The sequence below is a fragment of the Moschus berezovskii genome, chromosome 17 (genome assembly GCF_049115385.1).
Source record: "Moschus berezovskii isolate FMDL1 chromosome 17, NW_MosBer_1.0, whole genome shotgun sequence".
Classification (NCBI taxonomy): Eukaryota; Metazoa; Chordata; class Mammalia; order Artiodactyla; family Moschidae; genus Moschus; species Moschus berezovskii.
In genome coordinates this window covers 5,986,581-6,011,418 of record NC_142476.1, presented here as the reverse complement: position 1 = coordinate 6,011,418, position 24,838 = coordinate 5,986,581, and the positions used below count along the sequence as shown (strand labels likewise).

The following is a 24,838-nucleotide window of genomic DNA, read 5'->3' as shown; positions in this document are numbered from 1 at the left end:
GGGTTACAGCAGGCCTAGGGGGACGGTCCATGGACAGAGTGCTGGAAGCGGGGAGGGTTACAGCAGGCCTGGGGGGGCGGTCCATGGACAGAGTGCTGGAAGCGGGGAGGGTTACAGCAGGCCTGGGGGGACGGTCCATGGACAGATTGCTGGAAGCGGGGAGGGGTACAGCAGGCCTGGGGGGACGGTCCATGGACAGATTGCTGGAAGCGGGGAGGGGTACAGCAGGCCTGGGGGGACGGTCCATGGACAGATTGCTGGAAGCGGGGAGGGGTACAGCAGGCCTGGGGGGACGGTCCATGGACAGATTGCTGGAAGCGGGGAGGGGTACAGCAGGCCTGGGGGGACGGTCCATGGACAGATTGCTGGAAGCGGGGAGGGGTACAGCAGGCCTGGGGGGGCGGTCCATGGATAGATGTGCTGGAAGCGGGGAGGGTTACAGCAGGCCTGGGGGGACGGTCCATGGACAGATGGGCTGGATGCGGGGAGGGTTACAGCAGGCCTGGGGGGGCGGTCCATGGACAGAGTGCTGGAAGCGGGGAGGGTTACAGCAGGCCTGGGGGGGCGGTCCATGGACAGATGTGCTGGAAGCGGGGAGGGTTACAGCAGGCCTAGGGGGACGGTCCATGGACAGAGTGCTGGAAGCGGGGAGGGTTACAGCAGGCCTGGGGGGGCGGTCCATGGACAGATTGCTGGAAGCGGGGAGGGGTACAGCAGGCCTGGGGGGACGGTCCATGGACAGATTGCTGGAAGCGGGGAGGGGTACAGCAGGCCTGGGGGGACGGTCCATGGACAGATTGCTGGAAGCGGGGAGGGGTACAGCAGGCCTGGGGGGACGGTCCATGGACAGATTGCTGGAAGCGGGGAGGGGTACAGCAGGCCTGGGGGGGCGGTCCATGGACAGATGTGCTGGAAGCGGGGAGGGTTACAGCAGGCCTGGGGGGGCGGTCCATGGACAGATGTGCTGGAAGCGGGGAGGGGTACAGCAGGCCTGGGGGGCGGTCCATGGACAGAGTGCTGGAAGCGGGGAGGGGTACAGCAGGCCTGGGGGGGCGGTCCATGGACAGATGTGCTGGAAGCGGGGAGGGTTACAGCAGGCCTGGGGGGGCGGTCCATGGACAGATGTGCTGGAAGCGGGGAAGGGTACAGCAGGCCTGGGGGGCGGTCCATGGACAGAGTGCTGGAAGCGGGGAGGGGTACAGCAGGCCTGGGGGGGCGGTCCATGGACAGATGTGCTGGAAGCGGGGAGGGGTACAGCAGGCCTGGAGGGGCGGTCCGTGACTGGCAGGCTCTCACCTTGACGTTGTACATGCTCATGAGGTTTCCACAGTGATCCAGATACTGCTTCAGGTCACGGTCCTGGAACACGGCGCCTGGCTCAGCCCCACCCTGACCTGATCCCTGGCCAGAAGCCCTCCCGTAGGCAGGGCCCAGCCCGGGAGTGGGACAGGCCCCCAGCTCCGAACTGGCCCTAAGCCTGGGCCCTTGGCCATTCCTGCCTGGGAGCCTCTGAGAACAAGGCCCGGGCCGCCTCCGCCGACCGCCCCAGCCCCACGGCCACTCACCAGGTATTCAAACACCAGGATGAGGGAGCGCTGTGTGTGCACGAGGTCGTGCAGGGTCACGATGTTGGCGTGTTTCAGGTTCCGCAGGAGAGACACTACGGGCGACAGGCACGCCTGAGCCCCATGTGCGCCTCACCCGTCGCCCTGGGGTCAGCCTCGGGGGCCCCCGCCCCAGCCATGTCTCCTGGCCCCCAGCTGCCCCCAGGCTCAGGACCCCCCCAGGAGCCCCAAGCCCGCAGGACCCTGGTGTACGCACCCTCGCGGATGGCAGTGCAGGGCGCCCCCTCCTCATGCTCCAGCCGGATCTCCTTCAGGGCTACGAGGTTCTCTGTCAGTTTGCTGCGCCCCTTGAAGACTGTGGCATAGGTTCCCTGGGAGCAAGAACCACACTGAGGGCCGGCTCTCCTTTGTCCAGCGCCCTCCTCTCTGTGCCTCTGCCTGGGCTGTGACATGGGCCAGACTGCCCTGCCAACTGGAGGAGGAAATGGCAACCCACTCCAGTATTCCTGCCTGGGAAATCCCACAGACAGAGGAGCCAGGTGGGCTACAGTCCACAGGGCCGCAAAGAGGCAGACATGACTGAAGTGACTTGGCATGCATGCCCTGCCTACCCTCCCTGCCCCGTACCCTTCACTGAAATTCCCTTTCCTCCAAAGCCTGCTTCTCTGTGAAGCTGTCCCTAACTCCTCCCTGGTCAGAAGGAACGTCTCTCCTGTAAGCTCCCGGCAGGCGAGGTGCCCTTCTATTATAGCTCTAGTTTTGTTCTTCCTTATAGTCTGTCGATGTTTACATGCAGGTCTCCTCTGGCTTCCTAGAAGGACAGGGCTACACCCTCCTCCTCTCTGTAAACCTCTGCCCACCCCCAGCTTGGAACACAAAGGCCAGTGCAATGACAATGGAAATAGTCAGTAAATACACAGCACAAAGAAGGCAATGGCAACCCACTCCAGTACTCTTGCCTGGAAAATCCCATGGACAGAGGAGCCTGGTAGGCTGCAGTCCATGGGGTCGCTAAGAGTCGGACACGACTGAGAGACTTCACTTTCACTTTTCACTTTCATGCATTGGAGAGGGAAATGGCAACCCACTCCAGCGTTCTTGCCTGGAGAATCCCAGGGATGGGGGAGCCTGGTGGGCTGCCGTCTATGGGGTCGCACAGAGTCGGACACGACTGAAGCAACGCAGCAGCAGCACACAGCACGAAAGCTTATTCTAGGGACCTTCTCAGTCCTCACAGCACCCCATGAGGTAGAAGAGTTACCACCTCCACTGACAGAGGGGGAAACCAAGGCACAGGGGGAGGTCACCCCAGAGCTCACCCCAGGCCACACAGCTAGCCAACAGTGGAGCTGGGACGTGATCCTAGGCATGAAATACTTGCAGAACAAAAAGACTGCATTCTGCCCCAGAGTCCATCAGGCACTCCATCCTCAGGGCCTCCTCCAGGACCTGGGCCCACCGTAACACCTGCCAAAGGCTAGGCCAGACAGACTGCATGGCCAAGAGCATGGATGGCAGGAGCTGTGGGCAGGGGCGTGTGAGTGCAGACCAGGGGAGGCTGGGGAGACCCCTTTCTCCTCCTCACCATCCTGCCTGGCAACCTGGCCTCTTACCTCCCCGAGTTTGTCCAGTTTCACGTATGTCTCCAGTTTCCCAAAGCCGATATCTGACTGAGAGAGAGACAGAGCATCTGTGAGCCTGAAGGCCCCCGCATACAGTCAATCTGCCCGCCCCGGGCTCCAGGCAGGAAGGGAACGAGACCCTGTGGGTCCGAGGCGAGCAGGGGGAGGGCAGTGCCAGTCGTTCTCTCCCTCTCGTCTCTCTGTCCCTGGGAGAGAGTTTCTTTCTCCCATGGCAGTGCAGGGACCAGAGCCCAGGATGGCCCCATGCCTTCGTCACCTGTCTCCATCCAACTCAGAAGCCCCTCAAGGACAGGAACTGTGCCTTTTTTTGTCACTGCACCTTGAGTGTCCAGTTCAGAACCCACTTCCCTCCAGCCTCCCATCAGCACACTTGCTCTCACTCAGCACTCAGTTCAGTCCAGTTCCGTTCAGTCGCTCAGTCGTGTCTGACTCTTTGTGACCCCATGAACCGCAGCACGCCAGGCCTCCCTGTCCATCACCAACTCCCGGAGTCCACCCAAACCCAGGTCCATTGAGTCGGTGATGCCATCCAACCATCTCATCCTCTGTCATCCCCTTCTCCTCATGCCCTCAATCTTTCCCAGCATCAGGGTCTTTTCAAATAAGTTAGCTCTTTGCATCAGGTGGCCAAAGTACTGGAGTTTAAGCTTCAACATCAGTCCCTCCAATGAACACCCAGGACTGATCTCCTTTAGGATGGACTGGTTGGATCTCCTTGCACTACCCAACCCTTAAAACTACAGATTCCCAGGCCCCACCACCCAGAGTCTGATTCTGTAGGCATCTGGATGGGGGGTCAGAATCTGTGTTTTGTAAGATTTCCCAAGGAAATCTGACAGGCCAAAGCTCAGAAACACGTGCCAGCTGGCTTACTGATCTCATCTCAGTGAAGACTCTGGAACCCAGAGAGGGCTCGGAGCCCAGTTCCATCACTGGTAGGACCCAACTAGGGAATGGAGATTGACAAAGGAGGATCCGCTGTGGGAATCCTCTCTGACCAGCAGATGGCGCCAGACTCCCAGAAACCGCCCTGGAAACCGCTGCAAGCCTCAGCTGGGACAGGCTAAACCAGGACGGTGCAGGGGAGTGGGTGGCCATTCTGGTGACCTCTGACCCTCTTAGGACTCACCAGCGAGGCGCGGCGGGACATTCGGGTGAGTGGCTTGGGCAGGTCTGGGCTCTCCAGCTGCAGCTTCTGTAGGAATTCCTGGGGCAGGCGGATGTCCATGGGCAGAGAGAGCCTCTTACTGATGTCCTGCAGGGGCCAGGATGAGACAAGGTGTCTGAGTTTGCTCCCGGGTAGCCAGGGCTTGTGGGGCCTGCATCTCCCAGCCTGGGTCTCACTTTCCCTGTGAACAATCCTAGCAGGATTGAATCATGGGTGGGGACTGCTTCAAAGCTGTGCTCAGAGGCAAACGTGAACATCCAGGTGGTGTTGGGTGACCTCAGGAGGTCCCTTGCCCTCTCTGGGTCTCAGCGTCACCATCTGTAGTATGAGATTCCTGTAGACACCGTGCTTCTGTAAGCCTGTTTTTTATACATTTGGGCACATGGATATGGGCCATAAGAACAGTAGTTAAATTGCCTAGCCCTTGCTGTGTACCAGGAATGTTCTGAGCACGTGGCATATATTAACTCATTTCATCTTCATCATGATCATTTTAACATAAGGAGACTGTGGTATGCAGAGGCTGAGTAACCTGCTCGAAGTTACAGATTTAATCAATAGCAGAGCTGGGATTTGAACCCCTGAAGTCTGGCTGCAAGGCAACCACCCTCCTGGGCACACACACTTGTGGATGTGTCTCTTATCATGTCCTTAGCATAGAGCCCGGAGCCCCTCACCTCCATGGAGAAGCGGCGTTGATTCTGCCGCCGGTACTGCACGCCTGGGGACGGCTGCCCGAGGTCCTCCCCACTGTCTGTGGGGGAGAAGGTGCTGGACTCTGTCTGGGGGTCTCCACCAAGAGGACCAAGCTGCAGGTCTGAAGGGAGAGGCATCAGCTACCCTCCCAGCCTCTGCCCCGGGATGGGGGCGGAGTGGGGAATCCAGTCCACCCGGACCTCTCTCCTTCCCCACCAGGGCCAGTCGTGCTGGTGTGCAGGAAGGCAGGGGAGGGGAGGAGTGGGGAAAGGGTCCCAGAACCCTCACCCTCGTTGCGGCGGCTGTGGAGCTGGTTGAATTGCTCTGTGAACTCCGCTAAGGACTCCTCAATGGTCTCAGTGCGCGGCACAGATAGGGAGAAGCGGCGCTTAAAGTTCTTCATCTTGCTCATGATCGGCAGGGAGCAGTGGCGGGTCCTGGGGCAGGAGAGATGAAATGGGTGAGAACGGGTGAGAATGGATGAGAACAGGTGAGAACGGATGAGAACAGGTGAAAAAAGATGAGAATGGATGAGTACAGGTGCGAACGGGTGAGAATGGGTGAGAACAGGTGCAAACAGATGAGAACAGGCACGAACGGATGAGAACGGTGAGAACAGGTGAGAACGGGTGTGAATGGATGCAAACGGGTACAAATGGATGAGAACAGGTGAAAATGGGTGAGTATGGGTGAGAACGGACAAGAAGAGGTGAGAACAGATGAGAAAAGGTGAGAACAGGTGAGGACAGGTGAGAAAGGTGAGAACGGGTGTGAATGAGTGAGAAAAGATGAGAACCGATGAGAACAGGTGAGAACATATGCCAACAGGTGAGAACGTGTGCGAATGTGTGCGAACAGGTGTGAACAGATGAGGTGAGAGTGGATGAGCATGGGTGAGAATGGTTGAGAACGAGTGAGAACGGATGAGAACAGGTGAGAACGTGTGCGAACGGGTGAGAATGGGTGAGAACAGGTGTGAACGGATAAGCATGGGTGAGAATGGTTGAGAATGAGTGAGAACGGATGAGAACAGGTGAGAACGTGTGAGAACAGGTGAGAACGTGTGTGAACGGATGAGAACAGGTGGGAACGGATGAGAACAGGTGAGAACAGGTGTGAACAGATGAGAACGGGTGTGAACAGATGAGAAGAGGTGAGAATGGATGAGCATGGGTGAGAATGGTTGAGAATGGGTGAGAATGGTTGAGAACAAGTGAGAATGGGTGAGAACAGGTGAGAACGTGTGCAAACGGATGAGAACAGGTGAGAACGGATGAGAACAGGTGAGAATGGATGAGAACAGGTGAGAACAGATGAGAACAGGTGAGAACATGTGCAAACGAGTGAGAACGGATGAGAACAGGTGAGAACGGGTGTGAATGGATGAGAAGAGGTGAGAATGGATGAGCATGGGTGAGAATGGTTGAGAACAAGTGAGAACGTGTGCGAATGGATGAGAACAGGTGAGAACGGATGAGAACAGGTGAGAACGTGTGCTAACGGATGAGAACAGGTGAGAACGGATGAGAACAGGTGAGAACGGGTGTGAACGGATGAGAACAGGTGAGAATGGATGAGCATGGGTGAGAATGGTTGAGAACGAGTGAGAATGGGTGAGAACAGGTGAGAACGTGTGTGGATGGATGAGAACAGGTGAGAACGGATGAGAACGGGGAGAACGGGTGCGAACGGATGAGAACAGGTGAGAATGGGTGTGAACGGATGAGAACAGGTGAGAACGGATGAGAACAGGTGAGAACGGGTGTGAACGGATGAGAAGAGGTGAGAATGGATGAGCATGGGTGAGAATGGTTGAGAACAAGTGAGAATGGGTGAGAACAGGTGAGAACGTGTGCGAAAGGATGAGAACAGGTGAGAACGGATGAGAACAGGGGAGAACAGATGACAACAGGTGAGAACGGATGACAACAGGTGAGAACGTGTGCTAACGGATGAGAACAGGTGAGAACGGGTGTGAACGGATGAGAACAGGTGAGAATGGATGAGCATGGATGAGAATGGTTGAGAACAAGTGAGAATGGGTGAGAACAGGTGAGAACGTGTGCGAATGGATGAGAACAGGTGAGAACGGATGAGAACAGGTGAGAACAGATGAGAACAGGTGAGAACGTGTGCGAACGGATGAGAACAGGTGAGAATGGATGAGAACAGGTGAGAACGGGTGTGAACGGATGAGAACAGGTGAGAATGGATGAGCATGGGTGAGAATGGTTGAGAACGAGTGAGAATGGGTGAGAACAGGTGAGAACAGATGAGAACAGGTGAGAATGGGTGTGAACGGATGAGAACAGGTGAGAATGGATGAGAACAGGTAAGAACAGATGAGAACATGCAGTGGGTCTGGTCAACACCAAATGTGAATCCTGGGTCTTCCCATCAAGCTCTGTCAATCACCCTGCACTTGGGGGCCAGGGCGACATTCCTAACCATCTTCCTACCTGGGAATCTTATCCCCTCTGGATTCCCTGCCCCTGGGGAGATATTCACAATGCATATCAAGAAGCAGAGAAAGGTATTGCTCATAATAGTGCCTTGATGTGCCAATAGGATCCTGAAGGCCTCCCAAGGGCCAGACGGTAGTCTTTTAACTGCCGGAGGCCTAGAGAGTTCTGGAAGGAGGCTGGAGGTGGGGGGCAGGGAGGACACCAGAACCAGGCCCCTGGGCCAGCAGCTATTTACCAACTCACATGGAGGAGGCCAAATATGTCAACAGCCAGGAAGCCTAACTAATGGATGTCCATAAGCTGAACGTACCTTAGCCTATACCCTTGTAATGCAGTCTGGCCCAAACAGTTTCATCCTAATACTGACACCTAGAAGCCCCTCTCTGGCTTAAAGTGAGTCCCCAGGAGACAGGAAAAGAGAGGAAAGGGATGAGGGGAGGAGCTGGCCCTGCTCCCATCTCTGCTGCTGAAATATGAGAGGTCAAGAGCAGCTGAACATCTCAGGGCAAAGGCAGCAATTTGCCGGAAACAGACAGGGCTCCTTGGGGTGAGGATGCAGAGCACTGTCAGTCCTTCCCACACAGAAGCCAGCAGGCAGGGCATCCACCGCAGCGCAGACGATGAAGCAGCAGGGCGGGCTGTCTGCTCGCCCCTGGGCCCCTTCCCCAGCCAGGAGGGTTTCCCTCCCAAGGCTGCATGGCCGTCTTGGCCTCTAAGAAGGGGACACCCTGCTGGCCTCTCAGTGGGTCTGGTGCCACTGCTTTTTCACACCGACTCTTCCTTCTCTGTTCTGCCCTGAAAACTCAGAGTGGGGCCGTCACGCCCCCCCTCCCTTCCCCTCCCCTCGGTGGTTTCATCAGCTTCCAGTGTGTCCACCCCCTCATTCTGCTCTGCCCACTTCTCCCTCAGCTGCAGTAGGGCCGGGATCAAGAGGCCTCACCAGGCGCCCCCACCCCCCAGGCCTGCCAAGAAGCCATCAGGGCCGGCCCTGCGATGGAGGGACCACCCTGCAGTCTCTCCGGGTTTCACCCATGCACCAAGCATGGCCCCTCCCCAGAGGACGCTCTCAGCACTGTCACTGGCCAGTAACCAGTTGCTGAGGCAACCAGGCCCCTCCTGAATCCTGGTTTAAGGGATGATGGGTCAGTAACATATTTACTTTGTGTAATGATCACATCCTTCTGTCCTCAGCCAGCCTGGAAAGGGTCCTTCCCCTGGGCCTGCAGGCTCCTGGCTGCCTCCAAAGGCAGCTAAGTTGAGACCTTTCAGCTCTCCTGAGCCCAGACCCCCTGCATCCTCAGGCTGGCACCTCTCAGAGTATAGGCCTCAGGTCCACACTGCCTGCTGAGCCTATCTCTGCCAGTGGGCCCTGAAGTCTCACTCAGTTCAGCCCAACAAACGAAGAGCCAGGCACTGGGGCTAGTGGTGAGTGAAGCCTGGTCCCTCTTCTCAAGGACTTGGGGCTGCGAGGGCTCCTGAGGTGAGAAGGTTGCCGAGAACTCCTCTTGCAGCTTCCCTGCCAACCTCACCAGCCTGGAACTTCCCTGCTTCTCCATCTCCAAGCTCATCCCCATCAGTCAACCTCAGCCACTCCTCCGGGCTCTGTGTGATGTTCTGAACCCACGGTCTGCAGGATTCTCATGGACAGAAAGCTCCCAGAGGCTGCCAGCCACCTCACTCTTGTGTGGAGCTCACAGGGAAATGGGGGCAGGAACGGGGGCTTCCTGATGGAGGCAGCGTGTAAGTTCCAGTGACAAGAGGACCTTGACATGCCCTGTGTGTTCGCTCACACCTCCCACACGACGGGAGAGTGGAGATCTCCCCATTGCACAGACCACCTGCTTACAAGTTGGGTGAACATCAGCATCAGCAAGTAGCATCAGAAAAAAATTCCGATTCCGCGGTCTCACTCTCAGATTCTAGAACTGAGGCTCTGAGGGTGGTGCCTGGGAAAATGTGTTTTTAAAAACCATCCCCAGTGATCTGAACATTAGAACCATGGTTAGGAAGTAGCTGAGGTCCAAGTAAGGGATGGAATCTGCCTAGGTTTCCAGATGGCGCTAATGTGCCAAGATGGGGGATCCAGGGAGTCTGGGAGGCACGGGAAGGTGGGGTGAACACTGAGTGGAGCACGAGACCCCCCGGGAGGGGGAATGACCACCCTGCACAAACTGATGCCCCAAGCTCCGCCATGGTCTTCCTGGGGGGGGCGGGAACTGGGCACTTGGCTTCCTGAGGTCTGTGTTCCACCAAGGGTGGGGGGAGGCAGTCATGTCCTCTTCTAGAAACAGGGCTTCCCATAAAGCTGTCCTACAGTCTGGGATTTATGGGATACTGGGTTGAGTTGGTGACTCAGGAATCCACCAGGAGCTGCCATAAATCTGACGCCCTTGCTCTTGCCTGGAGGGGTGGGGGAGGGAAACACATCAAAAGCCTTGTGGGAGGGAGGTCCCCAATTTCTACAAGACAAAGGAGAACCAGCCTGAATCCCACCCACCCTCCTCGTGGCTAAGTTAGAAGCAAGGAGCCACCAGTGGGACCAGGAAGCGTGGAAAGAGTGAAACTGGAGACTTGAGCAGGAAGCGATGCAGACGACACGGGGGACCAGCTGCTCTCGGCCGGCCTGAGAAGACAGAGAGGAAGTGGCTGCCGCTGCAGCAGCAGCAATGGGGGCGAGACGTCAGGATGGGCCTCCTGATGGCGGCCGGGGAGCAGGCAGCGGTACCCACGCAGAGAGTGGACGCTGCTCTCCGATGGGGACAATTGGGGCATTGAAGCCAGCAGGGCCTGAGTGCGACAGTGCAGACTGGGCAGTGAATGGTCTGTTGTTTCCTAGCTCAGGACACAAGATGCCTCTGTCACTTCTTTCTTGGGAGCGTCAGCTCCTCAGATTTGAGGGTCAAGGGGGAAGGGAGACAGGAAAAAGGCCTGTTACCTTCGTGCAGTCGGCCCCTCACCCGCGTCGGGGGACAGAAGGGCTCAGTGTCACCCAGTCTGAAGCCAGCCCAGGGCTGGGCACAGTGTGGCCTTTGTCCCCAGGGCCAGGGAGCCATCTGGGGCTGTCCCCGGGCAACCGGTGCCAGGGGAAGAGGGAGACGCGCGTTCAGAGATGCTGGCCTGGCTGGGTGTGGAGGGTGTTGGAGGAGCAGTCCCCCTTGGGAGCTGCAGGGTTGGAAGGCAGACTGCAGCCCTTCCTCCTGCCCAGGTAAGTCCATGAAGTTCTCGCCTTCCTGCCATCACCTCCTTCTGGGCACACACCAGCCAGCCAGAGAAGTGCCAGAGAAGTGAGTTGCACAGGAGGAAGTGGGGGCCGGGCCAGGAGGACGCTTCTCCAGAGGCCGCCGTGGGAAAGGTGGGGCTCCTGGAGTGCCAGCCGGAGCGGGCACTCACAGAGCCACTGTTCCAGTCCTCACTGGCTCCCAGAGGGGAACTGACTTGCTCAAAATCATGCAGCGACTTCCTGGCTGTTGCCAAGTGCACAAACTCCGTGACCGCATCGCTCCTTTCTTCTCTTAGCTGGAACTGCCCCCTGCCCCTCCAGAGGCCCAGGTTGTAAGTGCTGTTCTCTGCCTCCCAGGTCTCCTCCACCCTCAGCCCAAATTCAAAGCCAGACAGCCCCAGATGGCGGTTCTGCGCTGACACCAGCAGGCCAAGGGCAGCGCGCAGCCAGCGCTCGTAGTCGGCCCCAGTCTTTCATCCCACGATTATTTACTGAATGCCTACTGCACACCAGGCACTGTCGCTGACCCTGAGAATCTACTTGTGAACAAAACGGGCACTAATTCTGTCCTCAAGGTGCTGATGCTCTAACGGGGGTGGGGAGAGGTAGCAGACAATATAATTAAATATAACTAAATAAAAGACACAACATGTTAGATGGTGACAGGTGCAAGGGAGAAAAAACAAGAAAGAGATGGGATGTGAGAGGCGAGGTGTTGCAATTTTAAATAGGGTGATCAGGAAGTCCTCCTTGAGAAGGTGGCATCTTCTGAGGAAAATCCTGAGAAGGCACCAGGGAGGGAGCTAGTCACACAGAATCTGGGGGAAGCAGGTAACAGGGAAATGGCAGGTACAAAGGTCCTGAGGCAGAAGTGAGTTTGGGGTGGTCTGGAGAGCAGAGAGCCACAGACCGTGCTGGGTCTCCATGGGGTCTGGGAGGGCCTGAGGGGATGAGTGATCTGATCAGGCTTAGGTTCTAACAGGCTCCCTCTGGCCACAGCACGGGGGCCGCAGGGAGCCTGGCCAGGAGACGACAGTGAGGGGGTGATGGCCAGGGTCAGAGTGGCACAGTAGAGGTGGGGAGAAGCGCTGGCTCCTGGGTGTATCACAGAGGGGCAGCCGGAGGGATTTGCTGACAGACTGCAAATGGGGGGTGAGAAGAGTCATGCGGGGCTCCGAAGGGGTTGACCTGAGCTAGGGAAGGACGGGTGGCCACCGTGGGGGTGAGGGGTGCTGCGAGCGGAGGCCTGGTGGGTTTGGGGCACAAGCTTTGGATGGGTTTGGGGCACGAGTTTTACATTCACTGATGTCTGAGTGGGGGTGCTGAGCTGACACAAGGAAGGCACTCAGAAAATGTTAGCTCTCTTCTCTCCTTTTTTTTCTCGGCTTCCGGCACAGATGTAAAAATATCAGAAAAGAGGCCCATATAAAGCTCATCCTATAACACACATCCCTCACAGACATTCCTACCGTCCATAAGGCACTTTGAGGCCTTGGGACGGAAGAGGGACAGGAAGCGGGGACGTGGTCAGCAATGGGCAGGCTGGAGCCTCCAAACGGAGAGGGCAGGGCAGGCAGGAGGGGTCCCCGTGGCTGACACCACCAGGCAGGCCCTCAGCCCCCGGGCAGACAGCGCCCATCCCCGGGGAGGCCACCGGCCCGCAAGCCCATCACCCATTGTCCAGGAGGCGCAGAGGCTCCCTGCCCCCAGGACAACCTCTGTCAGGACCCAGAACTAACCCCCGCCCTCCAGCTGGGACACCTGGAAGACCCAGACGGGCAGACCTTGGAGGCAGAGAAGGCGGCTGGCAGAACATCCCGGGAAGCTGGGCCACGGCCCCCCTCTCACAGGAGTGTGACTGCAGGCTGTTGCAGAGGGCGAGGTCAGCTTTTCCTCCTAAATCTCAGGGAAGCCAGCTCTGAGATCCCTCAGGAAACCTTATGAGAAGCCCCTTTGCCTTCCTCCTGAATAAAGCCCTCATTGGGACTTCCCTGTAGTCCAGTAGTTAAGAATCAGCCTGTCAATGCAGGGGATGCGGGTTCGACCCATGGCCTGCAAAGATCCCATGCGGGGTGGACCAGCTGAGCCCACGGGCCACAACAGCAACAAGAAAAGCCAGTGCATCACAGCTAGGGAAGGCTGGTGCCCAGCCACAAAGACCCAGCACAGCCAAAATAACAAAGAGATACAGTTTATTTTAAAAAAGCCAATTCGCAGCCTGCAACCCAGGGCCCTTCAGAAGCTGCACCGCCTTCCTCTGGGGCTCAACTCTCCCCACTCCCCACCGTGGCGTGCGGCTCAGGTCCCAGGTCTCCAGAAGCCTCCCCAGCGGGCACCCTCCCGATGGGCACACTCATGGAAGTGCGTCATCCGTGGGGCCATGGGGAGGACTCTGCTCACGCCCCTCACCGGGCATGCTTCGACCCCCAGGCTAGCGCTGCGGCACATGGCAGCCTGGCTGTTTGACCAGCATTTGGAGCACCTGCTGAGTTCCAGGCATGTGAGTGCTTTTTCAAGTCCCCCTTATGCTTTGTTTTCTTTTCTTTTAGGTCTCAGTCTCTGCGAGCCCAGGGCTAGGGGATGAAGGAAGTAATTTCCAACTGCCCGCTTTCCGAAGCCCCGAAGGTCTCTCTCGTGCCCAAAGGCCGACCACCAGCTACGGGCCTCATGACACTCTCCGCTGCTCGCTTCCAGGCCCTGCCTCGGCCACTCTGGGCCTGTGGGCAGGTTTTAAAATAGCCAGGGCCCACAGCTGACCAGGTCTGCACACGTCACGCACTGGGACTTCAGAGACACCCCTTCCCCCAGCAGAACCGTGCCTGCAGGGAGCTGGCAGATAAGCATCTCTTCCTGCACCCTCTCACTGACCCTGCCCTGCACGGCTTGAGGCTTTAGTTTCCCTAGATCACAACAAACCTCAGGGGAAGCCAGTCACCCCATGACCACCGGGAGCAGGGAGGAAGCGGGGAAGCAGAGGCCCCGGAGCCCGCATCACTCACCTTGCTCTGCGAGCTCCCGCGTGGGGGAGAGGCCGTCAGCCTGGGCCTTTCTGAGGGGCTGGGATCCAGGGGGCAGAGAGGCCTGTGGTCACCCTGCCAGTGAACAGATGCCCTGGATGCAGGGACAGAGCTCAGAGATGATTCCCACAGCTCCTGCCGGAATGCGTGGGGGCAGGGGGGGAAGGCCTTCTGGACTAACCCACAGGAAGCTGGGCAGGAGGCGGCTGTCTGGGGCCCAGGGTCGACCCTGTCCTAGACAAGTGCACCCCAATTCTTCCCCATGGCAGTGGGAGCAGGGTGGGCCGGGGCAGAGGGGACAGCTTCCGGCCAGCAGTCACTCCCCCAGGGAGGTCTGTGCGGGCCTTGGGCGGGCAGGAGCCACAGTGGTGAGGGATGGCATCCTACCTGATGCAAAAGTCCCATCGTGAGGGCCACATGCCACCCGGGCCTGCTCACCAGAAGGCTCTTCAGTTTGGAGTCATGGGAGGAGCCCCAGCTCTCCCACCTGCTAGCACCGTGACCTGGGAAGACCTCAGCTTCCTTGTCTGCAAAATGGGGAGAATGTCCAACCTCCTATCCAGTTGCCACGGGGGGCTGCGAGACCTGACTTTCTCAGCTGCCTTCTGATGACATCACTTCCCCGTTTTAAATCCTTCAGTGTTAACACCACCCTCAGGAAAAAGTCCAAAGTCCAGCGGCCAGAAGACTAGGCCTCTTGTGTTTTGCCCCCTGTCTCCTCCTCGTCTCTGCTCTCAGGCCTCCCTGGAGGGTCCCGCTTTCGGGAACACAGCTGACCTTCTCAGAGGAAAGCACCCTCCTGGCCACCCCTGGGACGGTCTTCCTCACTTTTCCCTTAGTAAAACTGCCCCCAGACTCAGCTGCTGCTTCCCCTAGGAGGCTGACCGTGGCCGCCCCTCCTCCAGGAGGTAAAACGAGATGCCTCCAGACTGACATGTCCTTCAGGGCAAGAGCATGGACTCGGGCAGCTTTGCTTCCGCAGCCTCACGTGGAAGCAACCTCCCAGGCGCTTACCCAGTGTTCATGGAATGAATGGACACAGTGAATTAGACCATAGGGTGCACTGTAACGGCTCACTGGAGCCTCTCCTCTACATTTAAACATTGGACCCACTGAAGAAAAAGACCTTGACCCCCAGGACACTCCATTAGTGTGCAGACCCTTTCTTTCACTCTCAGGCAGGCCAGGTCCTGTTGCTACGTTTATCTTCTCCTTGTCAGGCCAGCCCCAACTCTCAGCAGGTGGGACTTGGCCCCGTGGGTGGCCTGGTCCTGCTCTCTTCCTGGGGACACAAGGGCAGGCCCGGGGGTCCACCGGCTAGCCCAGGGCTCCCTGAAACGTCTTTCCTCTTTGGTTATCCTGAATTTCCATGGAAACTGGAGCCCAGGGACCAGTGCACCAGGGACAAGGGGAAAGCCAACCAAGTGTTTGCATCTTCAAGGCTCAGGGCAGACGTGACCTCTTCCTCGCATGCCTTCCACCACACCCCTCCTAGTCTCTCTAGCCTGAAACTCCACTGGCCACCTGGGGCCCCTACCCTGGGCTCCCACAGCATGCTAGATGTCCCCAAGCAGCGCATTTGGCTTGCTGTACTGTAACTGCTGGCTTGTCTGTCTCCCTAGTTTGCCTGTGGGTGAGTTAAGGGCAAGGACTGGTCTGACTCATCATTACACCCCTAGTCCCTGACACAGGGCTTGGCACCACGCAAACCCTCGAATGAGCAGTGAGCAAATCTACAACAGCCGAGCACTCCTGGTTCGGGGAGTGTCTGGAGGTAAGTGGGCCACCCCGAGGCTGCCAGTTGCCCACTGGACGCCAAGCCTCAGCTGTAAGCTAGGCTCCTTCCCCAGGGTAGTGGGGGCGTGGGGTGGGGAGGCTGGGGCAGAGACAGGGGCTTCCGGCCCCGCAACTGTGCTCCCAGTGAGGTCTGTGCAGGCCTGAGGGTGGGCAGTTGCCACAGTTTGGTAAGGAATAGACAGGGATGGAGGCGACCCTCAAGAGTGGTTCCAGCTGAACACGCGCTGAGCTGCGGCTCCCAGGTCTCGTGGGAGGGGGCTTGGCAGGCCCCGGCGCCCTCCTCCTGGGCTCCCGTCCCCGCAGGGGCAGATTTCCAGGGCCTCACGGGTCACGTGTGCCACCTGGGCTCAGATCTTGACCTTGACCCCTACAGATGACCCCTCCTCACCCCAGACCACCCCATCAGCCCTGCTGATACTGTCACTCTTTTTGGCTTCCTGGGGCTCAAGGAATGAAGCCACATATATCATCTTCTAGCACTTTCTTTTTTAGCCTTTTTTGGACACCCAGCCAAGGCTGGCCTGGAATCTCTGGAGAGGCTGTGGATTTCTAAGTGATAAGGTGGGGTGAGGCACCCTTCTGTCAGCTCTGACCCTGGCAGTCCCAGACATCCCACCCAGACCAGAGGTGGGAGCAAGGAGCCAGGGCAGGCAAGACCTCTGTCTCCTATGTCTGCTTCCAGACCAGGCCCACCCCACCTCCCAGACAGAGGAGACCCTTTTCCACTCAGTGTGCACCAAAGAAAGACCCTCAAGGAAGGTCCCTCACCTACCATCAGTGTTTTTAAAATTCCAAAGTCTGGAACCTTTTCTTAAGTCTTCCTCGCTAAATCCCAGTGGAAAGAGCTTATCTGTTTCCACGCTATTTGCCTAACACAGAGCCTGATGCCCACCAACCTCTATTCAACCAACAGGAGACATGAAGAGCACCCAGGCCACCTTCCCTTTCGTCTTCCCTCGTCCAGACTGAACAACCTGTCGCGGGATCTTTGTTAACATCTCTGGTTTTCTCGCCACGCCCAACTTTAGCCACGGAACAGCAGGGGCCCTCAAGCGGGCGCATCCCAGGGGAACAGCTGTCTCATCAGCAGTGAGGGGCCGGAGGGGAGGGTTTCCCACATCTCCAGACCACGCTCCTGTTTATACTGCACTCCCCGCACTCGCCACCACCAGCCTGGCCCAGAGACGTCACGCCCGCCTTCTGAGGGACCCTGGCCAACATTCTCCACCCTTCAGGGCATGCTGGCCTCCTCACCCTCAGCGTGGGCAGCCGCTGCGGCCACGACCACCGCCCTGCTCCGCTCTGTCTCCAAGGCCCGCTCTGGGACACCTCCAAACATCCTGTGCTTCCGATGGCCCGTCAGCGGCACCCACCGCTCAGAGCTTGGGGGCAGCGCTGGTTTCTCCTAGTCCCGGTCTCATTCCAGAAGCACCCGCTCGGCACCAGGCTCCAGGCTCGGCACCAAGCTCTCATTATATCTCCCCTCCCGCAGCCCCCAGTTCTCCAGCTTCCTCCTCCGCCCCTGTCTGGGAGCTCACTTCCTCTACCTGGCTCTGAATGTCACGCTGCTCAGAGTTCCCTCTTCGGTCCTCTGTTCTTCCGTCTCTACCCTCATCCTGGTGACCTCAGGCTTTCCTGCAGTGGAAACCACCACCCACGTGCTGATGACTTCCAGATTCGCAGCTCAGGCCCCACCAAGCCCCTGAGCCTCACATACAGGCCCGAATGCCTGCTGGGCACCTCGGTCTCGATGTTCCCCCAGGGTCTGGGATACTAGAATCACCCCACTGTGCCTAGGACAGTCCCTGAGACAGCAAGCAGTCTGAGATGTGTATTTAAATGAAAAGGGCATTTGTGTGCAACTTGTAAAAGCTGTGTGCTAGACATGTGTGTCATACATGAACACCTGTAAATACATGTAGACGAACACTCCATAATCCAGCGGGACGTGCACACACACACACACACTATATATATATATATTCCAGACGGCTCTACATTAAAACGCTAACACTAGTTATCTAACTGGGTGACAGAATTACGGGTGATTTTAATACCTCCTTTTCGCTTATTTGCAGCTTCTAATATTTCCATAATGAACTTTCATTGCTTATGTTAAAAGAACAACGTTTCTTTCTAAATGAAAAGAAAGTATTTTTAGATAGAGATTCCAGAGCTGTTTAGTGCAAACCTTGGGAGAACTATGATTATCTAAGCAGGGTGGCAAGTATTCCTGTAAAGGCCAGACTGCCAGTATTTTGGGCGTTGTGGCCAGACGGTCTCTGCTGCCGTCACACAACTCTATCCCCCTAAAAGTACCCACAGACAGGATGGAAACGAATGCATGGCTGTGTTCCAGTAAACCTTCACTCGTGGACACTAAAATTCATATATTATGTAATTTCCAAGTGTCACAAAATATTACTTTCATCTTCTGAATTTTTCCCAACCACTTAAACCTATAAATATCATTCTTAGCTCACAGGTCAGACTAATATAGGCTGGATTTGGCCAAGAGCCATAGTTCGTCAAGCCTTGCCCTTTGGCATCAGTGCCTGTATGATGTTTGAATCCTACACCCACTGCCTTGGGAAATACTTTTTCTCCTTGCGCCTGACAAGGAGGTGGTCTTCCAGGGCTTCCTCATCCGCTGGAGCTATGGCAAGGGCCAGCTACCCCGGCCTCAGCTGGGGGGAGGCCATGTGCTGCAGAGTTTGGGGATCAAGAGTCCCTCCTGGGGTCTCCGAGGACAGCTCCCCTTGCCAGCAGGATTGGCAAAAGCTGGAACCACAAACCAGCGATCCTGGACGGGGCTCTAGGAATCCCCAGGTCTGTGCCCTCATCTACCGGCTGAAGAAGGGAAGACTCAGAAAGGGGAGTGGCCTGCCCAAGGCCACTTGTCCAATGGGGTAGAGCCAAACGAGAACCGAGGGCTTGTGACTCTGAGCTCAGTGCCCTTTCTGCTCCCCAGGGTTGGAAGGGACAGCAAGGGTCTGGTCAGAGATGGCATTCCCTGCACCAGGCACCATTATCAGGGACATCAGCCGTCCACTGGAGAGCCGCCTTGCCCAGGGAAGCAGCTAGGCAGGTCTGGCATCAGCCCAGAGCGTGGCACTCGGCCCAGCCATGGCAAGAGGTGCTGCCAGCTGAGCTCCGTGCCAGGAACAGGGAGGGGCTTAGGGCCTCCTTTCCTGGCCTCAGCCCATGGCCTGCTGGCAGAGGGGGTCTAGGGACCCAGCACTGCTGATGTCACGAGCGTGATGCCCTCCAGCACAGGACCTACTCCCTACCTGCTTCCAGGCGCTGGGTCCTGCCAGGATGTGGGGAAGGACAGCTATCTACCCCCTCTCCAGGGGTCTGCTCTCCCAGCAAGAATCTTCTCTGCTGGGTGGCTAGGGCCAGAGGGGAGAAGCAGTCCTGTTTTCTGAGGGGACCCCCAAAGAAAGAAAAGGGGAGGCTGCTTTATGGAAGCGAGGGGTGAGGACAGAAATCATTCTGGAGCTTTCCCAGAGCTTCTCATGATAATGATAACATGGAGAGGGCGCTTAGGGTAAGGGAGCGTGGAAATGTTTTAAGAATAGAGCTTCCTCCCCAGCTGGGGGCCTGAGCCCTGGTTTCTACAGGGATCAAGGAGAGGGCAGGGTTCTGAGGACTGCCAAATGCGGTCCGCTGACTCCGTCTGCCACCAGCCCTTGGTCACACCAGGTGAGGCAAAAGGTGAGGAGTACTGTTGACAATATCTCATCGGAATTCTCACAGCCACACGAGGCAATCCTGCTCCTCTCTCCATTTCTAAAGGAGGAAACTAAAACTTGGGTGAGCAAGGTCCTTCACCTAAGGCAGCCACTTCCTGAGCAAGAGGGGCAGGATCTGAACTGACCCCGAAGTCCAAACACTGCCCCCACCCATGGCGGGCAAGAGATACACCTTCCACACGTGAAAATGAATGAACATACCAGTGCGCCATCATCAGCAGGTCATCCAGGACTTCCCTGGTGGTCCAGTGGCTAAGACTCCAAGCCCCCAAAGCAAGGAGCCCAGGTTTGATCCCTGGTTAGGGGACCAGGTCCTACCTGCCACAATTGAGAGTTTGCATGCCACAACTAAAGATCGTGCATGCTGCAAGGAAGATTGAAGATCCCACGTGCCACAACTAAAACCCAGGGCAGCCAAACAAATAAACGTTTTAAAAAATTATCGGGTCGTCTTGTCTACACTGACTCCTCTATTTCCAGGAAAGACTTTATTTAACGTCAGAAGGGTGGGGTGGGAGGATGGGGTGAAGCCACCATGCAGAGTTCCCAGCCTCACCACTGCCCTTCAGAGGTTCAGGCCAATGTCTCCAAGACCAGGGTGTCCTGTCTTACCAGGGCCGCTCATGCTGTCAGGGAGCCTGAAGACCCTCTTGAGTTCAAAGGCGCTCCTCACCCTGCCTCCTTACCGCTCCTCCTCTGCAGACGGGACCCTGAAGACGTCAGGAGCTGGGGGGGCTCTCCTTCCGACGGGAGGTCTGGCTGAGATGCGCCCACAGTGTCCCCTCTTCCTAGTCTGCTGCTGCGCCATGGGCCAGCTCCTGCCAGGCCAGCCACCAGCTCTGTCGTGATCCTGGGTCCCAGACTGTCTGAGCGGCCATGAGCCCAGCCTTCGAGCTGGCTTCTGTGTGCGTGCACTGGCACATGCGCTGTGAGGCCCAGGACAAGACCCTGGTCTGCTCCCACCCCCAGAGATGGGAAAGTGCATACTCAGCAGCTGATGCCAGGAGGGCGAAGGGTCCAGGGTGGACAGGAGAAGAGAAATGTGACTCACACCCAAAGGGGCGAAGCTAATCAGGTGAGTCTGGATCCAGGCCAGCCACTCCCTCCCAGACAACAGAGCAGAACTGGGCCCGCAGTTAAGCACTGGGGGAGGGTCTTCTTACCCCAGGGAAGGGAGGCCTGGCGGAGGGCCCTCAGAGCAGGAGGCTGTTAGCTTCCCAGCCCCCGGGGCCCACCTCACTCCTCTTGGAAGCTGAGACAGAGGGGAGGGTAGAGTCCCCCTCACGGGGGGCCAGTCCCCCTGGTCCCCTCCAGGAAGGTTCTAATCCAACAGGAACCCCACCCAGCCCCCACTCTCTTACACAGGGACCTCCTCCTCAATCTGGAGGAATGGAAAAGATACTGCTAAGGGCCCAGCCTGATGAGATTAGGAAAGCCTGCCTCCATCTCTACGCAAAGCCAGGCACAGTGCAATAACCAGCAATTCATTCCCAAACAAAAAATAAAGCCACCGGTTATTTAGCATTTGCCAGGTGCCAGGCACTGTACATTACTTCATTTAATTCAGGTAACAAGCCTCCCTGTTATGACCTCCATTTCATTGGTGAGGAAACAGGCTAGGAGAAGCTCAGGAGTTTGCTGGGGGAGAGGAGTCGCACAGCGAGCACTTTCTGGGCTGGCTCTCTCCTTTAGATCTCAAACTCAGGGAAGGAAAAAACGAATCAGAGAAGGGATAGGTGGAGATACTGAGCAAAAGTCCAAAGCAGGGTGAGAGGCCAGAAAGTAGAGGCCAGACTGGGGTAGGAACTGTGAGGGGCCAAGCCAGGCATGGGGCCTGTCTACCTGGGCATAGGAAGGTCAAATCACCAGAGGACAGTCTGGGTCCGTAGGGAAAACAAATGCAGACATAAAGGCAGCTCCATCTCCTCGAGGGGGCACTTCCAAGACAGGCAGCCTGATCCCATAAGATCTTAGACCAAAAACTTACTTGTCCCTCAGATCGGGTGCCTCTCTCCCATGACCTATGGAGAAGCCACGCTCTGCCTGGCACAGGACAAGTGGGAGCCTCCTTACTCAGAGCACCAGCCCCCATCCTTCCTTCTCCAAGGACCAATATAGAACCAGCTCTGGAGTAGGCTGGGGTCTCCCTTGATGGGGGCATGAACTAAAAGCCAGGGGGCTTGAGGTCAGAGGAAGTGGGATCCCACCTATGTGGATCTGGGGAAAGTTGGTGTCGCAGAGTCTCTGTTTCCTCACCATAAAGTGGGATAATAATAACAGTTGCGGTGGCGCTACTGGTAAAGGACCTGCGTGCTAATGCAGGAAATGTAAGAGACATGGGTTTGATCCCTGGATCAGGAAGATATCCTGGAGGAGGGCATGGCTTCTCACTCCAGTATTCGTGCCTGAAGAATCCCATGGACAAAGGAGCCTGGCAGGCTACAGTCCATAGGATCACAAAAGTTGCATATGGCTAAAGCGACTTAGCATGCACTCATGCACAAATACTACCTCCCTCATAAAGTTGTGTGACACACTGCTTGGCACCCAGTAGATAACTAATAAACGGTAGCAACTAAGGCTTTAAGAAATCAAATGTAACTTACTGAAAACTACTCTGGCTCTGGAAACCCCAATACGTTTGGGAAGAATGAAGGCTCCTGGCTAGGGGTGGGCAGCCAGAGGGGAGAGTCCCAAAACCGAGTGGGCAGGGAGTGTGCAGGGCTGGGGGGAGGTCAGGCTCCCAGGCTCATCAGTTGCACAGGAGGTGCCTGGAGCAGGGTAACCTGAGACAGAAGCTCTCCTGTGGCAAGGTGACCCTCTCTCCAGAACACCAAGGAGCCAGTATTGCCTGGGGCCATCTTTGCCTTCCCCCAACCCTAAGCAAAGGGATCCCAGACCCCCCCACCCCCCACCCCCCGCCCAGGTCAGAGGAAAGGTAGGGGATCTCTGAGGATGCGCCTGTCAGCCAGACATTCCAGCATCCTCGTCCTAAGGATTCTGCTCCCTCAGGCCAGTGTCCAGGAATGTGCTGTGTGCCCGAGCCCAGTGGAAAATGCCCCATGAGCACACTGAATCTCCCAGGGCGCCGGCACTGGAGGGCCAGGCTGGTGGTGTCAGTGAATCACAGGGCTCAGGACGCAGTTGGGGAACTGCTGAGGGCTGGGCTGGGGGTGGGGATGAGGTTCTGGGGAGCTGTCTCCCACTCATACTGTAGGGAAGGAGTTCAGAGAGGATCAAAGGCCCCTGGTGCCCAGCAGGGTGTTGACCCCAAGCACCAGAGATCAGTCACTGTCTCAACCGCAGGACACCCACCACAAGGCCTGCAGACAGCTCCAGAAACCCTGGCCCCCAACAGGCAGAAAAGAGAGGCCTCCAGCCAGAGCTGACTTCAGATTTCTGATTCCTGATCATCTCCCCACCTCCCCAAGAATCCTCAGGCCACATCTCCCAACTGGCCACCCACCCTTCCCATGACTGCATTAACCCTTTGCCTGTTGCGTCTGGGTGTGCAAGGGGCATTGCCCCTTTGGTTGGCCAGGGAGAGAAGAGCCCCCACCCCACCCCCGCACCCCCACACACCCCCTAGTGCTGGAAGCTGCAGGGCTTCACGTGTGTCCTTCCACCTTCACCCGAGGGCCCTGGCCTCCCACCCGCGCCAGCCTGCCTCTCTGGAAAGTTCACCGGAGCCCCGAAAGCCCTTCAAGGCGGGGTCTGGTCCCACACTGGCGGTTCTCCCATTACCGGAGGCTCCTGACCCTTGCCCTTCCCAGGAGGAAGGGAGCAGAGAACGCGCCCGATTCCCGATCGGGTGAAAAACTTTGCTTCCTAGGAGCTCGGGGGAGGCCAAAGTGAGTCCCGCTGGAGAAGCCCGGGAGGGGCGGCGGACCTGAGAAGGCAAAACAGCCCTCCGTCCTAAGCCCCTGGACGCCGGGAGCCGGCCAGCGCAGGGAGGGCATCGCCCGCCCCCCAGCACGCCGGCCCCGCCGCCCGGCCATCGCCGACCTCCCCGCTTCGCCCTGTGGTCGCCCTGCAGCCCGGGGCCCCGGGCAGAAGCAGAGCTGCGCCTTTAAGAGCCGCTCGGTTTACCTTTGCTCCGTTTACCCGGCGCCGCGCCGCCCCCTCCTCCCTGGCCGGCCGGCCGCCGCGAGTCGCCCGCGGGACTCACCGCGCGTGTCCTGGGGGCAGCGGCGCCGGCTCCCGCCCGCGACAGCCGAGGGGCCGGGCCCTGCGCCCTGCTGGGGTCCCTGCCCGCGCTCGGAGCGGCGGCCGCTGCTCGGGAAAGGTGAGCGGCTCCCGGAGAGGCTGCAACCTGAGCGGGAGGAGGGGAGGAGGGGAGGAGGGGTTGGGAGGAGGGCGGGGCGGGGCGGGGAGAGCCGGGCCCCCGCCGGAGTTTCCCACACGCACGGCCCGACTCCGCCCCCGGCCCGCCCGCCCTGCCCACAGCCGCTGCCAATCCCCGGGGCTCGCTCTGCCCTGGTGCCCACCCCTCTCCCGCCTGGGAGCCAGGGTCCAAGCGCCTCTTCCGGTTTCGGTCCTCCGCCTGGCCTCCGTCAGCCCTCTGGGGCTGCCCTGAGCGCCTTGACCCGGGGATGAGGTCTCCGGACTTGGAGCACCCAGGACTGGGGCCAGGGCACCGGGGAAAAGGGGGCTGGGGGGGATTTGCTGAGTGTCCACCTTTCAGTGAGGCTCTCCCAGCCTTCTGGGTCTGACGCTGGATCCCAGCACCTGGCACCCCAGGAGCTAATGTGCACAGACGGGTCCCGTTGGTCATTTTTGCCTTTAGAGTTCTTGACAGCAGCAGTCCTGGCAGGGCTGTCCCTCTGTCCAATGGGACTTATCACTTACCTTCAGGTGAGTAAGGGCTTCCCTGGTGGCTCAGGCAATAATGACTCTGCCTGCGATGCAGGAAACCCAGGTTCAATCTCTCAGTCAGGAAGGTCCCCTGGAGAAGGGAATGGCTACCTGCTCCAGTATTCTTGTCTGAGAAATCCCATAGACAGAGGAGGGTCGCAAAGAGTTGGACTCTACTGAGCGACTAACACAGTTGCGCAAAGGTAGGTAAAAATAATCATCGCTCCCACTTCCTACCCCGGAGTAATTCAGTGTCTCCTTTTGGAATAAAACCCTGCGAGCCAACTGAGGATTACCCAACAAGGCTTACGGAATACCTGGTACTAGGCCAGAGAAGGGGAAACTGACACCCAGAAAGGATATTGGATTGGCACAGTCTCACAAGGAGTTAGTGGCAAACCATGATGAGGACCTAGGCCAATGGCCACTGCCATCCCTGCCCCATCAGACTTCAGGGATCAAAGGAAAACTGGGATGGGATCAAGTGCCCAATCTGGCCCCCTTCCAGCGCTATTTCCTCCTGAAGGCTGTGAGGAGAGGAGATGGTCACCAAATCGGGGAGGGCTGTGGCCTCTGCCCTGCCAGTGGACGTGGCCTCTGCAGTCTGGGGGTCCTATCAGAGGACTCTTGAGGAGGACAGTCCACAGTGGGGATTGTT

General features: G+C 57.8%; 1 protein-coding gene across 2 annotated transcripts in view; it reads right to left on the bottom strand.

Annotated features, from left to right (window-relative positions):
* CDK18 (cyclin dependent kinase 18) overlaps positions 1 to 23,643 on the bottom strand; it is a 30,735-nt gene extending 7,092 nt beyond the window's left edge. For both annotated transcript variants that reach the window (XM_055420039.2, XM_055420038.2), the window contains exons 1-8: positions 23,495 to 23,643; positions 5,361 to 5,509; positions 5,054 to 5,193; positions 4,338 to 4,463; positions 3,179 to 3,235; positions 1,822 to 1,936; positions 1,566 to 1,660; positions 1,297 to 1,359 (exon numbers count right to left, since the gene is read on the bottom strand). In XM_055420039.2, the coding sequence (XP_055276014.2) occupies positions 1,297 to 1,359; positions 1,566 to 1,660; positions 1,822 to 1,936; positions 3,179 to 3,235; positions 4,338 to 4,463; positions 5,054 to 5,193; positions 5,361 to 5,484 (720 nt within the window). In that variant the 5' untranslated portion in view covers positions 5,485 to 5,509; positions 23,495 to 23,643. The remainder of the gene's footprint in view (positions 1 to 1,296; positions 1,360 to 1,565; positions 1,661 to 1,821; positions 1,937 to 3,178; positions 3,236 to 4,337; positions 4,464 to 5,053; positions 5,194 to 5,360; positions 5,510 to 23,494) is intronic.
* Between the last annotated feature and the right edge of the window lie 1,195 nt (positions 23,644 to 24,838).